Source organism: Penicillium soppii (genome assembly GCF_028829465.1).
Source record: "Penicillium soppii strain IBT 18220 chromosome Unknown utg000007l, whole genome shotgun sequence".
Classification (NCBI taxonomy): domain Eukaryota; kingdom Fungi; phylum Ascomycota; class Eurotiomycetes; order Eurotiales; family Aspergillaceae; genus Penicillium; species Penicillium soppii.
This window is the reverse complement of record NW_026643237.1, coordinates 3,476,085-3,490,681: the sequence shown is the minus strand read 5'-3', so window position 1 is coordinate 3,490,681 and position 14,597 is coordinate 3,476,085. Positions and strand designations below refer to the sequence as shown.

The 14,597-nt window shown below is 47.7% G+C and overlaps 6 protein-coding genes across 6 annotated transcripts; 2 read left to right on the top strand and 4 right to left on the bottom strand.

Moving 5' to 3' along the window:
- Positions 1-366: 366 nt before the first annotated feature.
- N7529_010578 (uncharacterized protein) lies at positions 367-1,071 on the top strand (the record flags this gene model as incomplete). Its single annotated transcript, XM_057246105.1, has 2 exons — positions 367-432; positions 481-1,071. The coding sequence occupies 2 exons, from the start codon at positions 367-369 to the stop codon at positions 1,069-1,071; spliced, it is 657 nt and encodes a 218-aa protein (XP_057094368.1).
- Positions 1,072-2,005: 934 nt separating this feature from the next.
- On the bottom strand, positions 2,006-3,796 carry N7529_010577 (lipase family protein; the record flags this gene model as incomplete). Its single annotated transcript, XM_057246104.1, has 3 exons — positions 2,006-2,990; positions 3,041-3,194; positions 3,253-3,796. 3 exons carry the CDS (start codon positions 3,794-3,796, stop codon positions 2,006-2,008), a joined length of 1,683 nt encoding a protein of 560 aa, XP_057094367.1.
- A 3,412-nt stretch (positions 3,797-7,208) lies between these two features.
- N7529_010576 (putative protein kinase) lies at positions 7,209-9,190 on the bottom strand (the record flags this gene model as incomplete). Its single annotated transcript, XM_057246103.1, has 2 exons — positions 7,209-7,753; positions 7,807-9,190. 2 exons carry the CDS (start codon positions 9,188-9,190, stop codon positions 7,209-7,211), a joined length of 1,929 nt encoding a protein of 642 aa, XP_057094366.1.
- A 1,512-nt stretch (positions 9,191-10,702) lies between these two features.
- N7529_010575 (uncharacterized protein) lies at positions 10,703-11,584 on the bottom strand (the record flags this gene model as incomplete). Its single annotated transcript, XM_057246102.1, has 1 exon — positions 10,703-11,584. The coding sequence occupies one exon, from the start codon at positions 11,582-11,584 to the stop codon at positions 10,703-10,705; it is 882 nt and encodes a 293-aa protein (XP_057094365.1).
- Positions 11,585-11,909: 325 nt separating this feature from the next.
- Positions 11,910-12,857, bottom strand: N7529_010574 (alpha/beta hydrolase; the record flags this gene model as incomplete). Its single annotated transcript, XM_057246101.1, has 1 exon — positions 11,910-12,857. The coding sequence occupies one exon, from the start codon at positions 12,855-12,857 to the stop codon at positions 11,910-11,912; it is 948 nt and encodes a 315-aa protein (XP_057094364.1).
- A 286-nt stretch (positions 12,858-13,143) lies between these two features.
- N7529_010573 (uncharacterized protein) lies at positions 13,144-14,394 on the top strand (the record flags this gene model as incomplete). Its single annotated transcript, XM_057246100.1, is given in 4 exon segments — positions 13,144-13,313; positions 13,330-13,498; positions 13,550-13,601; positions 13,661-14,394. The coding sequence occupies 4 exon segments, from the start codon at positions 13,144-13,146 to the stop codon at positions 14,392-14,394; spliced, it is 1,125 nt and encodes a 374-aa protein (XP_057094363.1).
- Positions 14,395-14,597: the final 203 nt, after the last annotated feature.

Here is a 14,597-nt window from a genome sequence, read left to right as displayed (position 1 = left end):
GAAGACCAATATTGAGCTCGGGGCTCGGGGTGGCACTCCCATCCATGTACAGATCGTCAGTACGCAGGAACATGTTTGGGGTGTAAGAATGAACTACTTTCGAAAGTAGGAGCGATAGATTATATCAGTTGATATATGGACATTTGAGGCTTTTATTCTTTTTGCCTGAGTCTCAATGGTCAAATAGAGAACTTCCGTGGTAGGAGTCTTTGCTCTCTGCAGCACTGTAGCATTTTCCCACCCAGGCCATGATGCCCATGCCGAAGCTTTTGTAACTGCCAATTTTATCAAGAGGTTAAGTCTCACCTCACGCGGTATCTCCATGAGGGTCAGCCTGGCGTTGGATTGGCACTTGATAACCAACTCATGGATGTCGACACCTGTGAGCCGCTGATAGACGCATATGTCGATATTTGGAACTGCAACGCTACAGTATGTCTTATTCGCTATTCTCTTGAATGGTTTGTTGAATATTAACAGACTCAGGGTATATGCGCCGGTGTTGTCGGCAATGGCAATGGAGATGCAAGCGATAAATCGAACTATGACACGACATTCCTACGCGGAGTCCACAAGACCAACGAGGACGGAGTGATTCGGTTTGAGGCACTTTGCCCTGGCTACTATGATCATCGCGCAACTCATATTCACGGTATGTTTCTCAACCCATCCGGAGATCCTTTTCGAAATAATCTTCATACTATTCCAATAACATTGCTGAGCCATACCATGAATATCAACCACCTGCAAGAGAACAACACGTTATTCGGTCTAAATGAAGCTCACGACTCGCATATTACAAGTATCCTCCTAGATGGAAATATCAAAATCGAAGTCTACAAGACATGGCCATATACCGCAGACGATATATTCGTGTCAGAGATTGTCGCAGCCGGCGAGGTTCCAATTTGGAATACTTCTATCTGGGCAATAGTGTCACTTGATGAGCTGCTCGCGTGGATCACCCTCGGTATCAACAGCACCGAGAACCAACCTGTGGACCCTGTGATGTATGACACTGGTGATGGAGTGGTGAATCCAAATCGTTACAACAAGAGCTTTACGAACTAGAGGTCATGATCGACTGAGGGTCTTAATTTTCCTTTATCTTTCACCCTTTTTGCTCCCTTTTTGCTCATCTGAGTATATTCTTTCGGGTTATTGGGGACTATTAGAAAACTTGTCAAGTACAGAAGTTTGAGATAACGTAGGAATTTCTTTTTGCATCTGATACATGAAAGACGATCGTTTCCATTATGCACATGGTACAATTGATTTGAAAGCACAAGTATGTTTGACTCGAGGGGTCATAGGCTACATTTATATTATGATTTCTACTCAAGCTACCCTGATTATTTTTTCTGTGCTGTCCGTTCCTCACTTTGGCGAGATATCCAGTCCCATCGAAGTGCCCACATCTCCTGATACATTTTTCTTGAACATTCAGAGCACATGCCAGCCTTGTGCTTAACGCTATCTTCGGGGATTCCGACGATACCAATATTGATCACTCGGAAAGGGTACCCTGTGCAGAAGTGTCGTCTATCAAGAGGCATGCCGAACTCTTTGCAATGTGTAATTCGGCCAAAGGTTATGCACCCACAGAGCTCCCAGTATTCATAAAGCTGCATGCACATGTTGACAAAGACTTTTCTTTGTTTCAGGATGAGCTCGGCGAAACGTGATGTATGTAGGTATATAATGTCTGTTGCTTTGGCCTTCGAAGTAGGGTGGTAATTTCATATAAGAAGGAATGAGGAATTGACAATATATATGTTTGAACAGAGAATATTGCTTTCCACGGCTACATCAATCATCCTTTGTTCCCTATAGTCATTGTTTTCATTGAGTTAGGGCTCTTTATTACCAGCACACAAGGCCCAAAGAAAGACAAATAAGCCGTTGGCTCGAGCAACACAGGCGAAAGAAAATGGGCATTTAGATAGCGTATCCAGAAACTTCATGTGTATAGATCATAATATCAACAAGCGTTGACAGATTGAAATCATGATCGCTTACCCAAGGCAGCTGTGGACAAGGCATCGATGCGCCGGGAATACAGATCCATGAAATGCATCACCGGATCACCAAAAACAACGCCTCGCAGAGCGGCATTTGTGAGACCAAAAGCATCAACATTCTCCCCCGGTGGGAGTGCAGGAAGACTGCCTGGGATGGTTGGTGGGAGAATCATAGGTCGACCACCCCACTGATCCCGCGAGCGAAGAACAACAAGCCTACCCGCAAGTGATAATGTCGACGATGGAATTCTCCAATAAGTGGGTGCTGTCGTATATTTCCGGTCGTACAAGGCTAGTAGAGACCCCGGTGCCGGAGTGACATACAGATCCAGCAATGAGAGAAAATAACCCTTGTCAGCACGAGACACCGGATCTCCTTCATTGATAAAAGCAAAGAACATGGACTTGGGCTTGTAGGAAGCGGGTGCCTGCAGTGGACGGAGAGAGATAGGCGGGGCGCCAAATGTGATGCAGTGGATGCGTTTAAAGCAGCCGCGAAGATGGATGAGCTCAGACTGCACAGCAGGAGACTCGGAAAGGAGGTGTAGATAAAGCAAACTGGCAACAGCGCCGCCTGCAGAGTGGCCAGTAAACACTAGCGAGTAAGCCATACGACTGGGATCCTCTTCGAGAAGACTCCGCAGCCGAGCCGCGACGGGTGCAACCATTTTCCGTGCTACAGACAGAAAGCCAGAATGACAGTAGTTTGATGGGTCATCCAGAAACCCGGAAGGGGAGGTCGGCGCTGTGTGGACGTTCACAGCCCAATCCAGGAAACTTTGGGTTCCACGTATAGCGAAGACAATGGTGTTCATGTCGTCGATTGGAAGCGATTTGACAACCATAGCTTTGGTGCCCTGGCGCCAATCCGAGTTCACGTATGAATGCTTCTCATGACCGGCAGGTTTATCGTAGACTTGGCGCGAGTACTTGGCTGCAAGTTGGAGAAGAGGATATGTCGGAGGATAACTTTACAGAGATCAGCACTTTACATCCTACTGAAGGGATTAAAGACTTACAATTTGAGCGGAGTCAAATGCGGCGGAAGTCGTGAGTTGGCATAAAGGTACACCTTGGAGAAATAGTCCACTGAACCCGCAGGTTTCTTTCCCTTTCGATCTGATCGATGACCTTTCTTTCCGTTTGCCTGGAACGGAACAGTGCATGCAGCGACTGTTTCGGTGAATTAGCAGAGTCGAGAGGACAAAAAGAAAAAACAACATCAACCCACTGAGTTCGCTTTCTCTGCCACAAAATGACCCTAGATCAATTGAAGTAATGACTTGATCCAACAGACGGGATGTGGCTTCGTTGACATTGGCACCTCCACCCATGCTCTGGTACACTAGATTTTCAAGATCTAGAATCGTTGCGTTGGTCCGTTCCACGGTATGCGATACAAGATGGGTCATTGACTGGTTAAGATTCGCATATGACTTCCATTTTGAGAGTTTTTGAGGTTGCCGTGAAGGGCTGTTGACGGCGCCTAGATTATTTGCTGGCAACGCTGGAAATGGATGCATTGGTGGAGCTGAAGTAGGTGGTAGGTGGGCCATGGACATTGCCATATTTTGATGATATCCCACTGGCGGTGAGGCATGAAATGTGCCAACCGAGAACGCTCCTGCTGGCGATGTGTATGGACGATGGGCCTGGTTGTACGGTGCCCCTAGTCCATTGTCCGCTCGCTGATGGGACTTTTGCGGGCGCGGTGGTTTTGGTGGTGGCTCTGGAGACGATGGTCTTTTTGAGCGACTCGAACGGGCAAACCCCATACTGTGTACCCCTGATCAGGGTCTATGATGCGGCTATTCGTTACTTGAACTTCGATATCCTTGCCATTCGAAGCCCTTAAGACAAGGAATGCAGGAGTCATGCAGGTTCTTTTCGTTTTGAAACACGCTGATTTGCAGGAAACCAAACATGCGCCACGCGGGTTTCGAATGACTCGGGCCCCGCTGGACGACGATAGGCCGCTGCCAGCACAGCCCCATTTAGGGCACCAACACAACAAATCAAATCCGTTGTATGCGAATAAAGCTTTGTATTCCAGCTGGGTCTGCAGTGTTGCTTGCATATGACTTGACGTCAGTAGAAAGTTAAACACTTAATGGTGTCAGGATTAGCTGCCTCAACAGTAGGAACGCATACACAATGCCAATAGCTCGAATTGTGAAATGCATGTAAGAGGATACATAAGAATGTGTTGATCAGACGAGATTAAACCCAATATCACTTGGTTGACTTCAATCCGACGGAGGCCTAGCGAACCAGGCAAGCAAGGAGAAACCAACTAGTTAACTGTTACTTGTAGATCCATCCTTAGATTGCGATGGAAGCCTCTTGACTGTGGATCGCTGTGATCAAGCCAAGAGGGCCCCACACCTGGGCACCGGAACCTTAAGTGCTAGGTGAATAGCGACATAGTCTGACTGTTGCATGTCTTTGCTCCTTTAATTTCAGAGAAATTAATTTTGTTACATGTACTTTTAGGTTAGGAAAGGATGGCGACTTCGCCATGCACAGGCACGCATGAGTAACTTATAACCCTACACGCGTCTATGTTGAACAGCAGATGTACTCTGGACCGCAACATACGAGCGGAGGAATCCCATGGTTGAAAATTTGAAAGCAAATGAAAGACCTGAAAACACCAGGGAATTCAGGGTTTATCGAGATGTCCCTGAGGCACAAAAACTCGATATTTCAGGTTCTTTTCAAATTTTGGTACTAACTGCAGGCGTTCTGATTGGACTTCAGTTTGGTCCACGAGTCTTTTGTTATATTTTGAGAGAGATATATTTTGGGGCACAGAAGCCTTGTCCATCACCAACCTTGCTTGGATTGCAGGTTCCAAGCTTCCTCCAAGCTTTAAGCGTCAAAATTTGAGCCGATCTAGTCCCCTGGTGCTGAAAGTCAACATCGCTCCACACTCGATGAAGTCAGCCAAGAATGATCAACCCGCAAGTTCTATCGAGATCGCTATTCAGGATCGAAAGTATAGGGAAAACGAGAGACTAGAAGCGTCCGAAAAGCATAGGTCTAACATTGAACACCACAGATTCACGCCACATTTGCCAGACTCTGCACATTGTCTCTTGAACCTAGGAAGCTATGTTAATATTTCAATACCCGTTCTGAGTTCGCCAACGGAAGACTCATGGCAGAGTGTATGTAATCTTATCACGTAGAGAGTAGCCCCAGAATGGCTAGATAATATTAGCACCCACTTAACACATCTAGAAGAAATTGTTGTTCAACTTACTTCTTTATCAAGAGTCGGGGCTGCGGTTGAAAATGCCGCCAGAGGCGGCACAATAGCAAGAAACATTTACATTTTGTCACTACGTGCTTGAGTCGGGAAAGCAGCTCCGTTCTTTCTATCTCCTGCTGGTCCCCATTTGAATGATTCTACACATATAGGGGGAATATATATCGGTCCGGCTTTCAGAAGCCACTGGTAGTCGGAGCGGCAACTCCATTGTCCTGGGACCCGCACTGGTTGGGCTAGTCTGGGCCACTATTATGATGACCTGGCCAAGAGAAAAGAAAGAATGAGTGCTGGTCATTGGAGTGTTTGGAGCTTTGGATTTATGCAGCGCCTTACTCTTGAACGCTATTTTCTCGAGTATATCTCGACCGACGGTGTCTCATATATTCATGGCTTTAGTCAACGGCATCGGAGGGTGGTTTCACTTCCGTGGGTCGTCTATTAAATTTCTCAATCAGCGTTCATACCAGTGATATACTGTGTCGGGGCATACACTGATGCACCTATGCTCCCTGATTACGTCCATATTTCACGCTTCAATTTTGGTTTCTTCTGTTTGTACCTGACAGACTTGAGCGCCTGGCCGCACGAGAATCTGATCCCGTCCGTTCCTCGGAGTCCGTAGAAAGTGTTTGGTTGAAACCAGCCATGCCGAATAGTGATTAGTGTTGCACTATAAGGTTAGTGCAGATCAGGAACCCGCCGCTTCATCGGAAATAACACCTTCACAATATACACGAATAGAAAAATAGATCAAAAACAGATTTGAGTCTCATACTGTAGATCTTGTACCTCGCATTCCCTCGGAAACAGCAATTATCCATTGGTTCATTGAAGCCGCGGCATGCGCGTTCACCAAAGTAGGGCTGCATTTTACTTGGTAGCCAAGTTTAAAAAAGGACCCAGCGTCTTGAGCATTTCATGTGACATAGTCTGAGTTCGCATACAAGTTGTACTTGACCTCTAGAGCTTCCCAAAAAACATCGATGATTTTGCGGAGCCATCACCATTTTCATTCCTTCTTCGTCAGAGCGCGACCTCATACCAACACCCACGGTACTAGGGCAGTTTGTACTCCACATATAGTGTAATGTAAACGATGGCTGGGTTCAGACAAAGAATATGGTCTTGGTCAGGAGCATATGAAGTGGTCTAGTTCGTTTTGACCCAGCCCGGGCTGAAAAGATGAAGTGTTGTGCATGTCGTTGAGATGGGGTATATCACGCGGTGAAGGGCAGGCGATTAGGGGCTTTCCACCGAGAGCAATGCATCGAGGGGATTGTTCTGACACTTCGCACAGAATGAGATCATGCTTTGGCAACGGGCAGCTTCTCTGCTTTTCCCTATGTTATGATTCACAGGCACCCGAGATAGAGGTGCCAGTACCTGTGTTTAGAGAACATGCTGATAGGGTGCTCGACAGAACCGCTGCTATTAAACGTATGGAAATATTTGGTGTTCTAGCGAAGACGCCAATGAGTGAAATTTATTTCAGCAGGGAGATTAGTTAAGGGAGGAGATACAGCCCTGGAAGGGAAAGTGTCCTATTTTGATAGTCACATCAAATGAAGTCAATAAACAAGCTGACATGATAACGTGGCTTTGTGGACGAAATTCTATGCAATACTCAAAAGGACAAAAAGGTATTGTACTTCCATTATCTACCTAAGGTAGTATGTAAAAAGGGTATAAAAAAGGTTGGTCTAGCCACAAGCGTAAGATTCATTTAACAGAATGACTCGTATCGTCATCGTGCTTCGTGAATTAAAAGGAAAAAGAATAAGTGAAAGGTAGTGTGTCAAGAAGGGGAAAGCAGCAAAAAGCGCATAATGCAGGATGCAAAAGCAAAAAGAGAGAGAAAAAGAACAAAGAAAGCAAAAAGAATACATAAGACGTATGTGCATGGGAGGCCCGCTCTACGGCACTTCTTTGTCGCCTCGTTTCAGGTCAGGCACTTTGATTGCATCATGGACCCATTCCATAGCAGCGATTTCATCCAAGTTCTTCCGCTTTGTGTTACGTTTCAGGAGGCCTTCCACGCAATCCCGAGCGCCATCGAGTCCCTTGCCCTTTTCAGGGTCCCACTCCTCGTCCTCATTGGCATACCTATACCAGGCCCATTCGCAACGTGCGATGCGATGAGGGGTTCTGGCACGCAGTTTGGCGGGATCTCCTCGAGTGCCAGGGAGGACATCGAAGGGGAGTCGGTTCTCCATGATGGCATAGAGCAAGACACCGAGAGCCCAAGCATCTGTCGCACGGCCATCATAAGCCTGGCCCATCAGAATCTCGGGGGCTGCATAGTCTTCACTCCCGCAGCGGGTATGCAGAAGGGGACTCTCAGGAGGCTCGGGAATACGTCTGGACAGTCCAAGATCACTGAGCGTGATCACGGCACGATCGTATGTGCTCCAGTCTTTCACATCGTCCATGACATGAGCGGGCATGGTGAGCAGAACATCTTGAAACTCGGTCAGTATGTTGTTTGCCAGCTTCGGCAAACGAACGACTCACTTTCTAACTTGATATCCCGATGGACAATGTAATGAGCGTGGAGGTAGCGCACGGCGCTGACCAATTCAGAGAAAATGCGACGGATCAGACCTGGGGACATGGGAGGAGCTCCCGATGTTGCGAACTCGAACAAATCTCCACCAGGACAATAGTCCAAAACCAACAGGGCGCGCTTCTCATCGCTCCCGAATGCTTTTAGTTGTACTAGAGATGGATGGTTGACAGACTTCAAGATGTCTACTTCGCGTTTGAGTGACACCTCCAACCGGCCTTCATCCGCGCCTCCAGCAGGGCCATGTTCGATGATCTTCACTGCGACCAGCTTCTGGGTGTTTACTGTCCCGTGAAATTGACCTCCTCCATCGGATTGCGGCGACAAAGGTACTTCGGGGACAGCCTCCACACGAGCGGCCAAACTCACTTGACTGAAAGTGCCCTGGCCCAACGTCCGAATCTTCTGGTACATCCGGGCCTGTTGGGTGCGAACCGACCGTACGGAGTAAACCTCTTGAGGCGCGGAAAGTGGGGCAGTGTAATGGATGACAGGCTCAAGGTCACTGTATCCGCTGCCACTACTGCGAGGTGGACTGGGAGGACGAACGGTCGGCAATGCGATGCCTCGGTGGACGGCGAGATATTGTTCGCGGTGCATTCCATTGGACTTGGAGTCCGTGCTTGAGGAAGAAGCAATGCCGAGCCCGGCAGTTCCTGACACCGCGATCGGACGAGGAACAGCGACGCGGCCTGGAGGTGCATAGTCACTCAGACTGCGGTTTCGAGAATGAGAATGAGAGTTCTTTGAAGGGGACTCGCGACGGTATCGATTTGCGACGGGCGATTCATCTCCATCAATCCCTGTATACGGTCTGCTGCGCGGGCGGGACATGACGGGCGGGCCAAGCATTTGTGATGAATCACTCAAACGCAGACTGGATCCACTCCGCGACGCCATTGACGATGAACGAGACAAGGATGGTAGATCGGCTCTCCGCCATGGAGAGGCGCCTCCAATTGGTGATGGCAGAGGTGTAATATCGCCCATCGCATTCAATTGAGGGGAGGATATAATTGAGGCCGGGGATAAGGAGCCAGCACTGGATATAGGTGCAATGAGGGCGCGAAGACTTGGTGTACGTCGAGGATAGCTTCCGGAAAGCGAGGCATAAGGATCCGAGTCTCGCGAGCTAGATGGACGAATACTGGGTAGATCGGTGCGAATCTGGAGGGACGGCAGTGGCGACTCGGGATTAAGTACGGAATGTAGGTCGTCTACTGAAAGAACGTCGAGTTGGTCTTTCTTTGTACGTTCCGTACGTTCATTGTCGCTTGCAGCATCTTGAAACATGGTGGTTATGGTAGTTGGTAGACCGGACTCGGGTATCATTGGGGAAGGCAAATCCATTGGGGAAGGCAACTCGACCGCAAACGGAAGAAGTAATAAATTACAACCCCCGGGGGGGCGGGAGGAGTGGAGAGTCAAGAGTCACAAGGGGCATAGAATAGTGAGCGAAAAAAAGATAAGAACCCTCCCAGACTCAGCCTCCACACCGAAATGGCGTTAGCGTATGACTTGGGTAAACCCGTTCAGGGTTTATCTACTCCGTATTGATGATAGGACTTGCAAAGTGATAGATCATTGGTCAAGGGGAGAAAGAAAAGAGAAGAAGAAAATAAAGCGAAAGACTTTGAAATTAATAAGAAGAGGATTCAAGCTGTTTGTCTTCTCTTCAAAAAGAAAATAATCGAAGAGAAGACAAGAAATGAAAGCGGGAAATCCTTGAATGTTTCGCGCCAAGTCAGCTGATCAAACAGATGAGGTTTAGTGTCAACGTCCACATGTTCCCCGCATAAAGTTGTTTATTATTTACTTTATTTTATATAGTAGTTGTATATACATGTAGATGGTAAATATGTAGATAAATGAATATAAAAATATACATTAGCAGTAGGTATTTATATAATATATATTTGTATATATATTTATACATAAATATGTGTACCGGAAGAAATGATAGTAGAATGTTTGTATGCAAGTTTATCGAAAGGGCGAGGCCCATCAAAATGTGGAGATTGGTGCCTCAGGTATATCTGGGTATACTCTCTGTATGTAATCAATACACCAATTACCTCAATGTACAATATTGTATCGCTATCATACTCTTTATTGTTTGATTTTCTTTTATACCAGATCAGCATCTAGACAATATCCCCCTTGATAACCTTCTGCAGGAGACTAACGCGTCCTCAACGCCACTGATAGAGCTCTGTGCATATTTAATTTTAGCATCCGGTGGCGGCCTTAGCCGAACTCAAATCAGTGGATGAAATACCCACGGAGTACATAGTAGGTAGCTGTAAGGTAGGGTCCCAGTGAGTATGATCCAGATATGTTCAAGAAGATAGATTTAATAGTCAAATTCCAATGAAAGTGAATCTGAAAAATCTAGAAGAAGAAAAAGGAAGGTGGTACGAGGTACCTAGATATTATTCCCAAACTGTAGTCGACACATTTAGAACCCTGGCGCTTGAGCTTTGCTACAAGCCCCGTGAAGTGTAATTTCATAGAGAGGGTGACTGACACACAGGGTGACCTGACACACGTCTAGCCAACTAGGTTGTGCAGATAGGATGTCAGAATTCCTAAAAATTGCATATGTAGAACCCTTGTGTTTGGAGTTTTCCTAATTAGGAAACAATACCTTTAAACCACGTGACGCAATAGATGAATAATCATAAGAGTGGAGGATAGCTAATCAAAGCCCTGGGGATTACATTTGGGACATATTGACTCATTCATGTTTATTCGAATTTTTGTCATTACATTGAGATTCTCTCAAGATCCCGATTTTTTCCGCCTACCAGTACAATACTATTGTAAAATATTGTACTAGACCCGCTACACCCGAGACATCAATTGCCCCGCCACCTCGCCGTAAACCCCCTCCACTTCGCTGACGGTAGGGCCCTGCACCCAATACCCCTTACCATTTGAAGTTTCTGCCGCACTAGCCGTAACAATGGCCCATGCGACGTCATCCGGGGAGCTCTTTAACATATCAGGATCTGAGACTTCCCGGATGCCCTCCACCATGGAGGTCAAAGTCAACCAGGGTGCGATCCAACAAATCGTCGTCCCCGACCGCGTCACTTCCTCCATCAGAGCAGTGCTACGCACCAACCCCAGTACGGCATGTTTACTGGCGCAATAAAGCGGCTGGGAAGGGATCGGCACGTACGAACCCGCAGATCCGATGACCACGATTCGACCGCCCCTCATGTAGTGAACGCCCAGCTTCAGTCCAAAAATGACCGAGTTCAAATTTACATTGAACAGCGCGGTCGAAGGTCGTTGAAGAGTCTCGGGTTTCTGTGAGTTTTTTTCTTCCGCCAGGTAATTGTAGCGAACCTGTGCGTTCATCTCCGCGTGCTTCTGCAAGTCGGATCTCTGCTGCAGCAATGCGATTTCGGGGTTGATGGCTGCATTGCAGACCAACAAATCGATCGGCCCGATCGTACTCGACACATGGTGGAATAATTCCACTTGTTGATCCCAGTCACTGACATCGCAGACTTTGTATGTTGATCGTTCACCTATCTTCTCACAGGCCTTTTTCAGATCATCCTCGTGCAGGTCTGCCAGCACAACTCGAGCTCCGTGTTGCGCCAGAAGGGATGCAGTGGCGAAGCCGATGCCCCTGGCTGCTCCTGTAACAATGGCAACTTTGTTGTTCACGAGTTCGTGAACTTTCTCCTGGCTTGGTCTTGGGATGGATGTCATCTTGGGAATTTTGGGGGATTTTGGGACGACAATGCCAAAAGAGTCCGAAAAGAAACTACGACGAGGTTGGAAACTGGTTATTTTATAAGGTGCCAGTGGCCTCATTTCATGGTGTATCTGACCCCTGTGCTTATCCCCACTATTGGGTCCAGCCGGATACAACCTGCACGCTTTCTTTTTTTTTTTTTTTGTTGGAATCTTACGAGAAAACTTTAGGTAAAGTTCGCTTTATTTCAATACGCTGATGACCCCTCCTCTTTTGGCTGTTTTGTCGAGAAATTCAAACGTATGGTTGTCAAATCTGTGCAATCTATACTCATGCAATTCAAAAGCTACTCATTGCCTTATATCGATTTTCAATAACCCGCTTGGTAACATCTATGTCAGAAGCCAGCGCTTCAAACCCATGCGGCAGGCCTGGGTATATGTGACACTCAGTGGGGATGTTTGCAGCCACAAACCGGCATGCATACTTCATTCCCTCATGCACGAAAATATCAAGTTGAGGGCAGTCAAGGTACAGCGGAGGCAGACCCTCCACTTTATCCACTCGAGCCGGTGCCGCATAGGGAACAATCGCGTCACTGCCTGCTTTAGGCCCTAGATACGCAGTCCAGCCCGTGATGTTATCATTCTCATCCCAGAAAGCCAGCGCACCCGCATGGTTGGAATTTGTCCGATCATCCAGCATGGGGTACACGAGAATCTGCTTTGCCAGCGGAGGTGACAGCACTCGATCACGCGCCAAAAGAGTGAGCGCAGCTGCCAGGCCACCACCGGCACTTTCTCCCATGACTGCAATGCGAGCTGGGTTGATCGAGAATTGTTTTACTTTGCTATGGATCCACTGCAAGACCGCCCAGCAATCATCCAGCGGCACGGGATACGAGTTCTCGGGTGCCAGTCGATAGTCGATGCTGAAGATTTGAACTCCCGTCTGAGACACTGATTCTCCATGAGGAGTTGCACATCCGGCTGCACTGAGGGCGATATATCCCCCGCCATGGATGTGTACGATGGCAGGCTCGCCTCCCTCACGAGGAGGAAGCTTCTTGCGAAAGTGGTAGACGGGTACAGTGTGGCCATCTAGCGCCGCGACACTATGGACCACATGTTCAACGTCATTTGGTAAGCTGAACTGCTCATTCGTCATGGCGCCGAGCATGAGCCGCCTTGTTGCGACATCGTGCAGGGCTGGTTTTGGGGTCTGAGCAAGGTGTTGTAGAACAGGAGCTGCTTCCTTTGCGAATTCAACATCGTATTGTAGAGACATTGTCAGATGAAATGAGTGATCTAACACAGTGTAGCAATTCAGTTGTGTAGGACACGGGCAAGTAGTGTAAATAAGAAACCAAACCAAGGCGTATTGTATTACCGGCATGTTTACATCCGTTCACTACTTTTTGATCGTTTTCGGATCCCCGCAAAGTCCGCTGATCCACCTGAGAAATCGATTAGGAAGTTGAGGGCGAGCTCGCACCTCGGCTTCTACCATCCGGAACTTTGCGTACAACTACCCGATTTGGACCATATTGAATTGAAGGATATCTGACCAAACAATGTCTATTCCAATTCCAAGATTCGACGACCTGCCACCCGTGGAGGGCATGCCACAAGGCTGCGCTTGGGGTATCTTCGACAAAGACGACAGGAAAGATGTCTACGGAACACTGAACCTGCTCACTCCAGAGGTTGTCAGGAATGCTGCAGCAGAGGTTCGTCAAGGCTTGTCCATTTCTCTGAAGTGAGTTGTTCCATATGTTCAAATACCTGAACGTTCAGCTGATCAATAATGTCGCCAGTTGGCCCATCGGAAGCATCAAAATGACCGGTTTCTTTCGAAAGAGCCTCTGTCATAAAATTAAAAAACTTGAAGATCCAGAATCTGCTTGTCACTTTGGATTTGACGATGAGGTTTACTATTAACCAGGCCGTTCATACCTTTGTGTGTCTTGCTGACCACAGATTCAACAGGTCGAGTTCAATACCCAGGCCAGCAGCCAGTGGGATAGCTTGAGTATGTCTCGAGGATTCTTCCGTACTGAATATTCAAAAGTAAGCTAATCTTCCATCTAGCTCATTTCATGCACCTCCCAACCGGACTCACCTACAACGGAGCAAAGCCAACAGTCGAAACCCTCCAAAGCCCCGATCCCGCAAATCAACTCCCAACATTAGACCGTGAGAAAACCCCAACCCCAATCCAATTCACACAATTCCACGAAAGGCTAATGCACACTCCAGATTGGCACCAACGCGGCTGTGTGACCGGGAGAGGCGTACTAATCGACATCAAAAGTTACACGGAATCCCAAAAGACGCACTACGACGAGTTCTCAAACTACCGCATTGGGACTCAGCAGATTGAGGAAGTAGCTGCGTGGCAAGGACTCACTTTCCGGGCTGGAGACATCCTACTCATCCGATTCGGCGTGACCGAGCGACTGGGTCAGATGAGCGGGGCGGAGCAAGGGGCTGCGATGAGCACAGGCAAGATGTGCGGGCTTGAAGGAAGCAAGGAGATGGCGCGCTGGCTGTGGGATCATCGTTTTGCTGCGGTTGTTAGTGACAACATGGCTGTTGAGGCGATGCCGCCTATGGTGGATGGCGTTGAGCAGCCTATGCATGAGCTCGTTTTGCACCAGTGGTGTCTTGGTTTGTTGGGGATGCCGCTGGGTGAACTGTGGGATTTGAAGGCGCTCGGCGAGGCTTGCAAGGATAGTAAGCAGTATTCTTTCTTACTTACATCCTCACCATTGAATTTCCCCGGTGCTGTTGCCAGTCCGCCTAATGCCTTGGCTATTCTTTGAGTAGTGATACGCGAGAAATGGTCCTCCGGGTTTACCACTGCAGGGTTTAGTGCAAATATAATCTCCAGTCTGATTAAGCGTATTTTTTTTTTTTGAAGTTACTCCCGGTAGCAGATGAAACAGGCAGATAGGGAATAAGAAACTCGAAAAATAAACAGACAATGCTTTTCCGATCGAGGACGAAATACCAACAGTGAACTCCA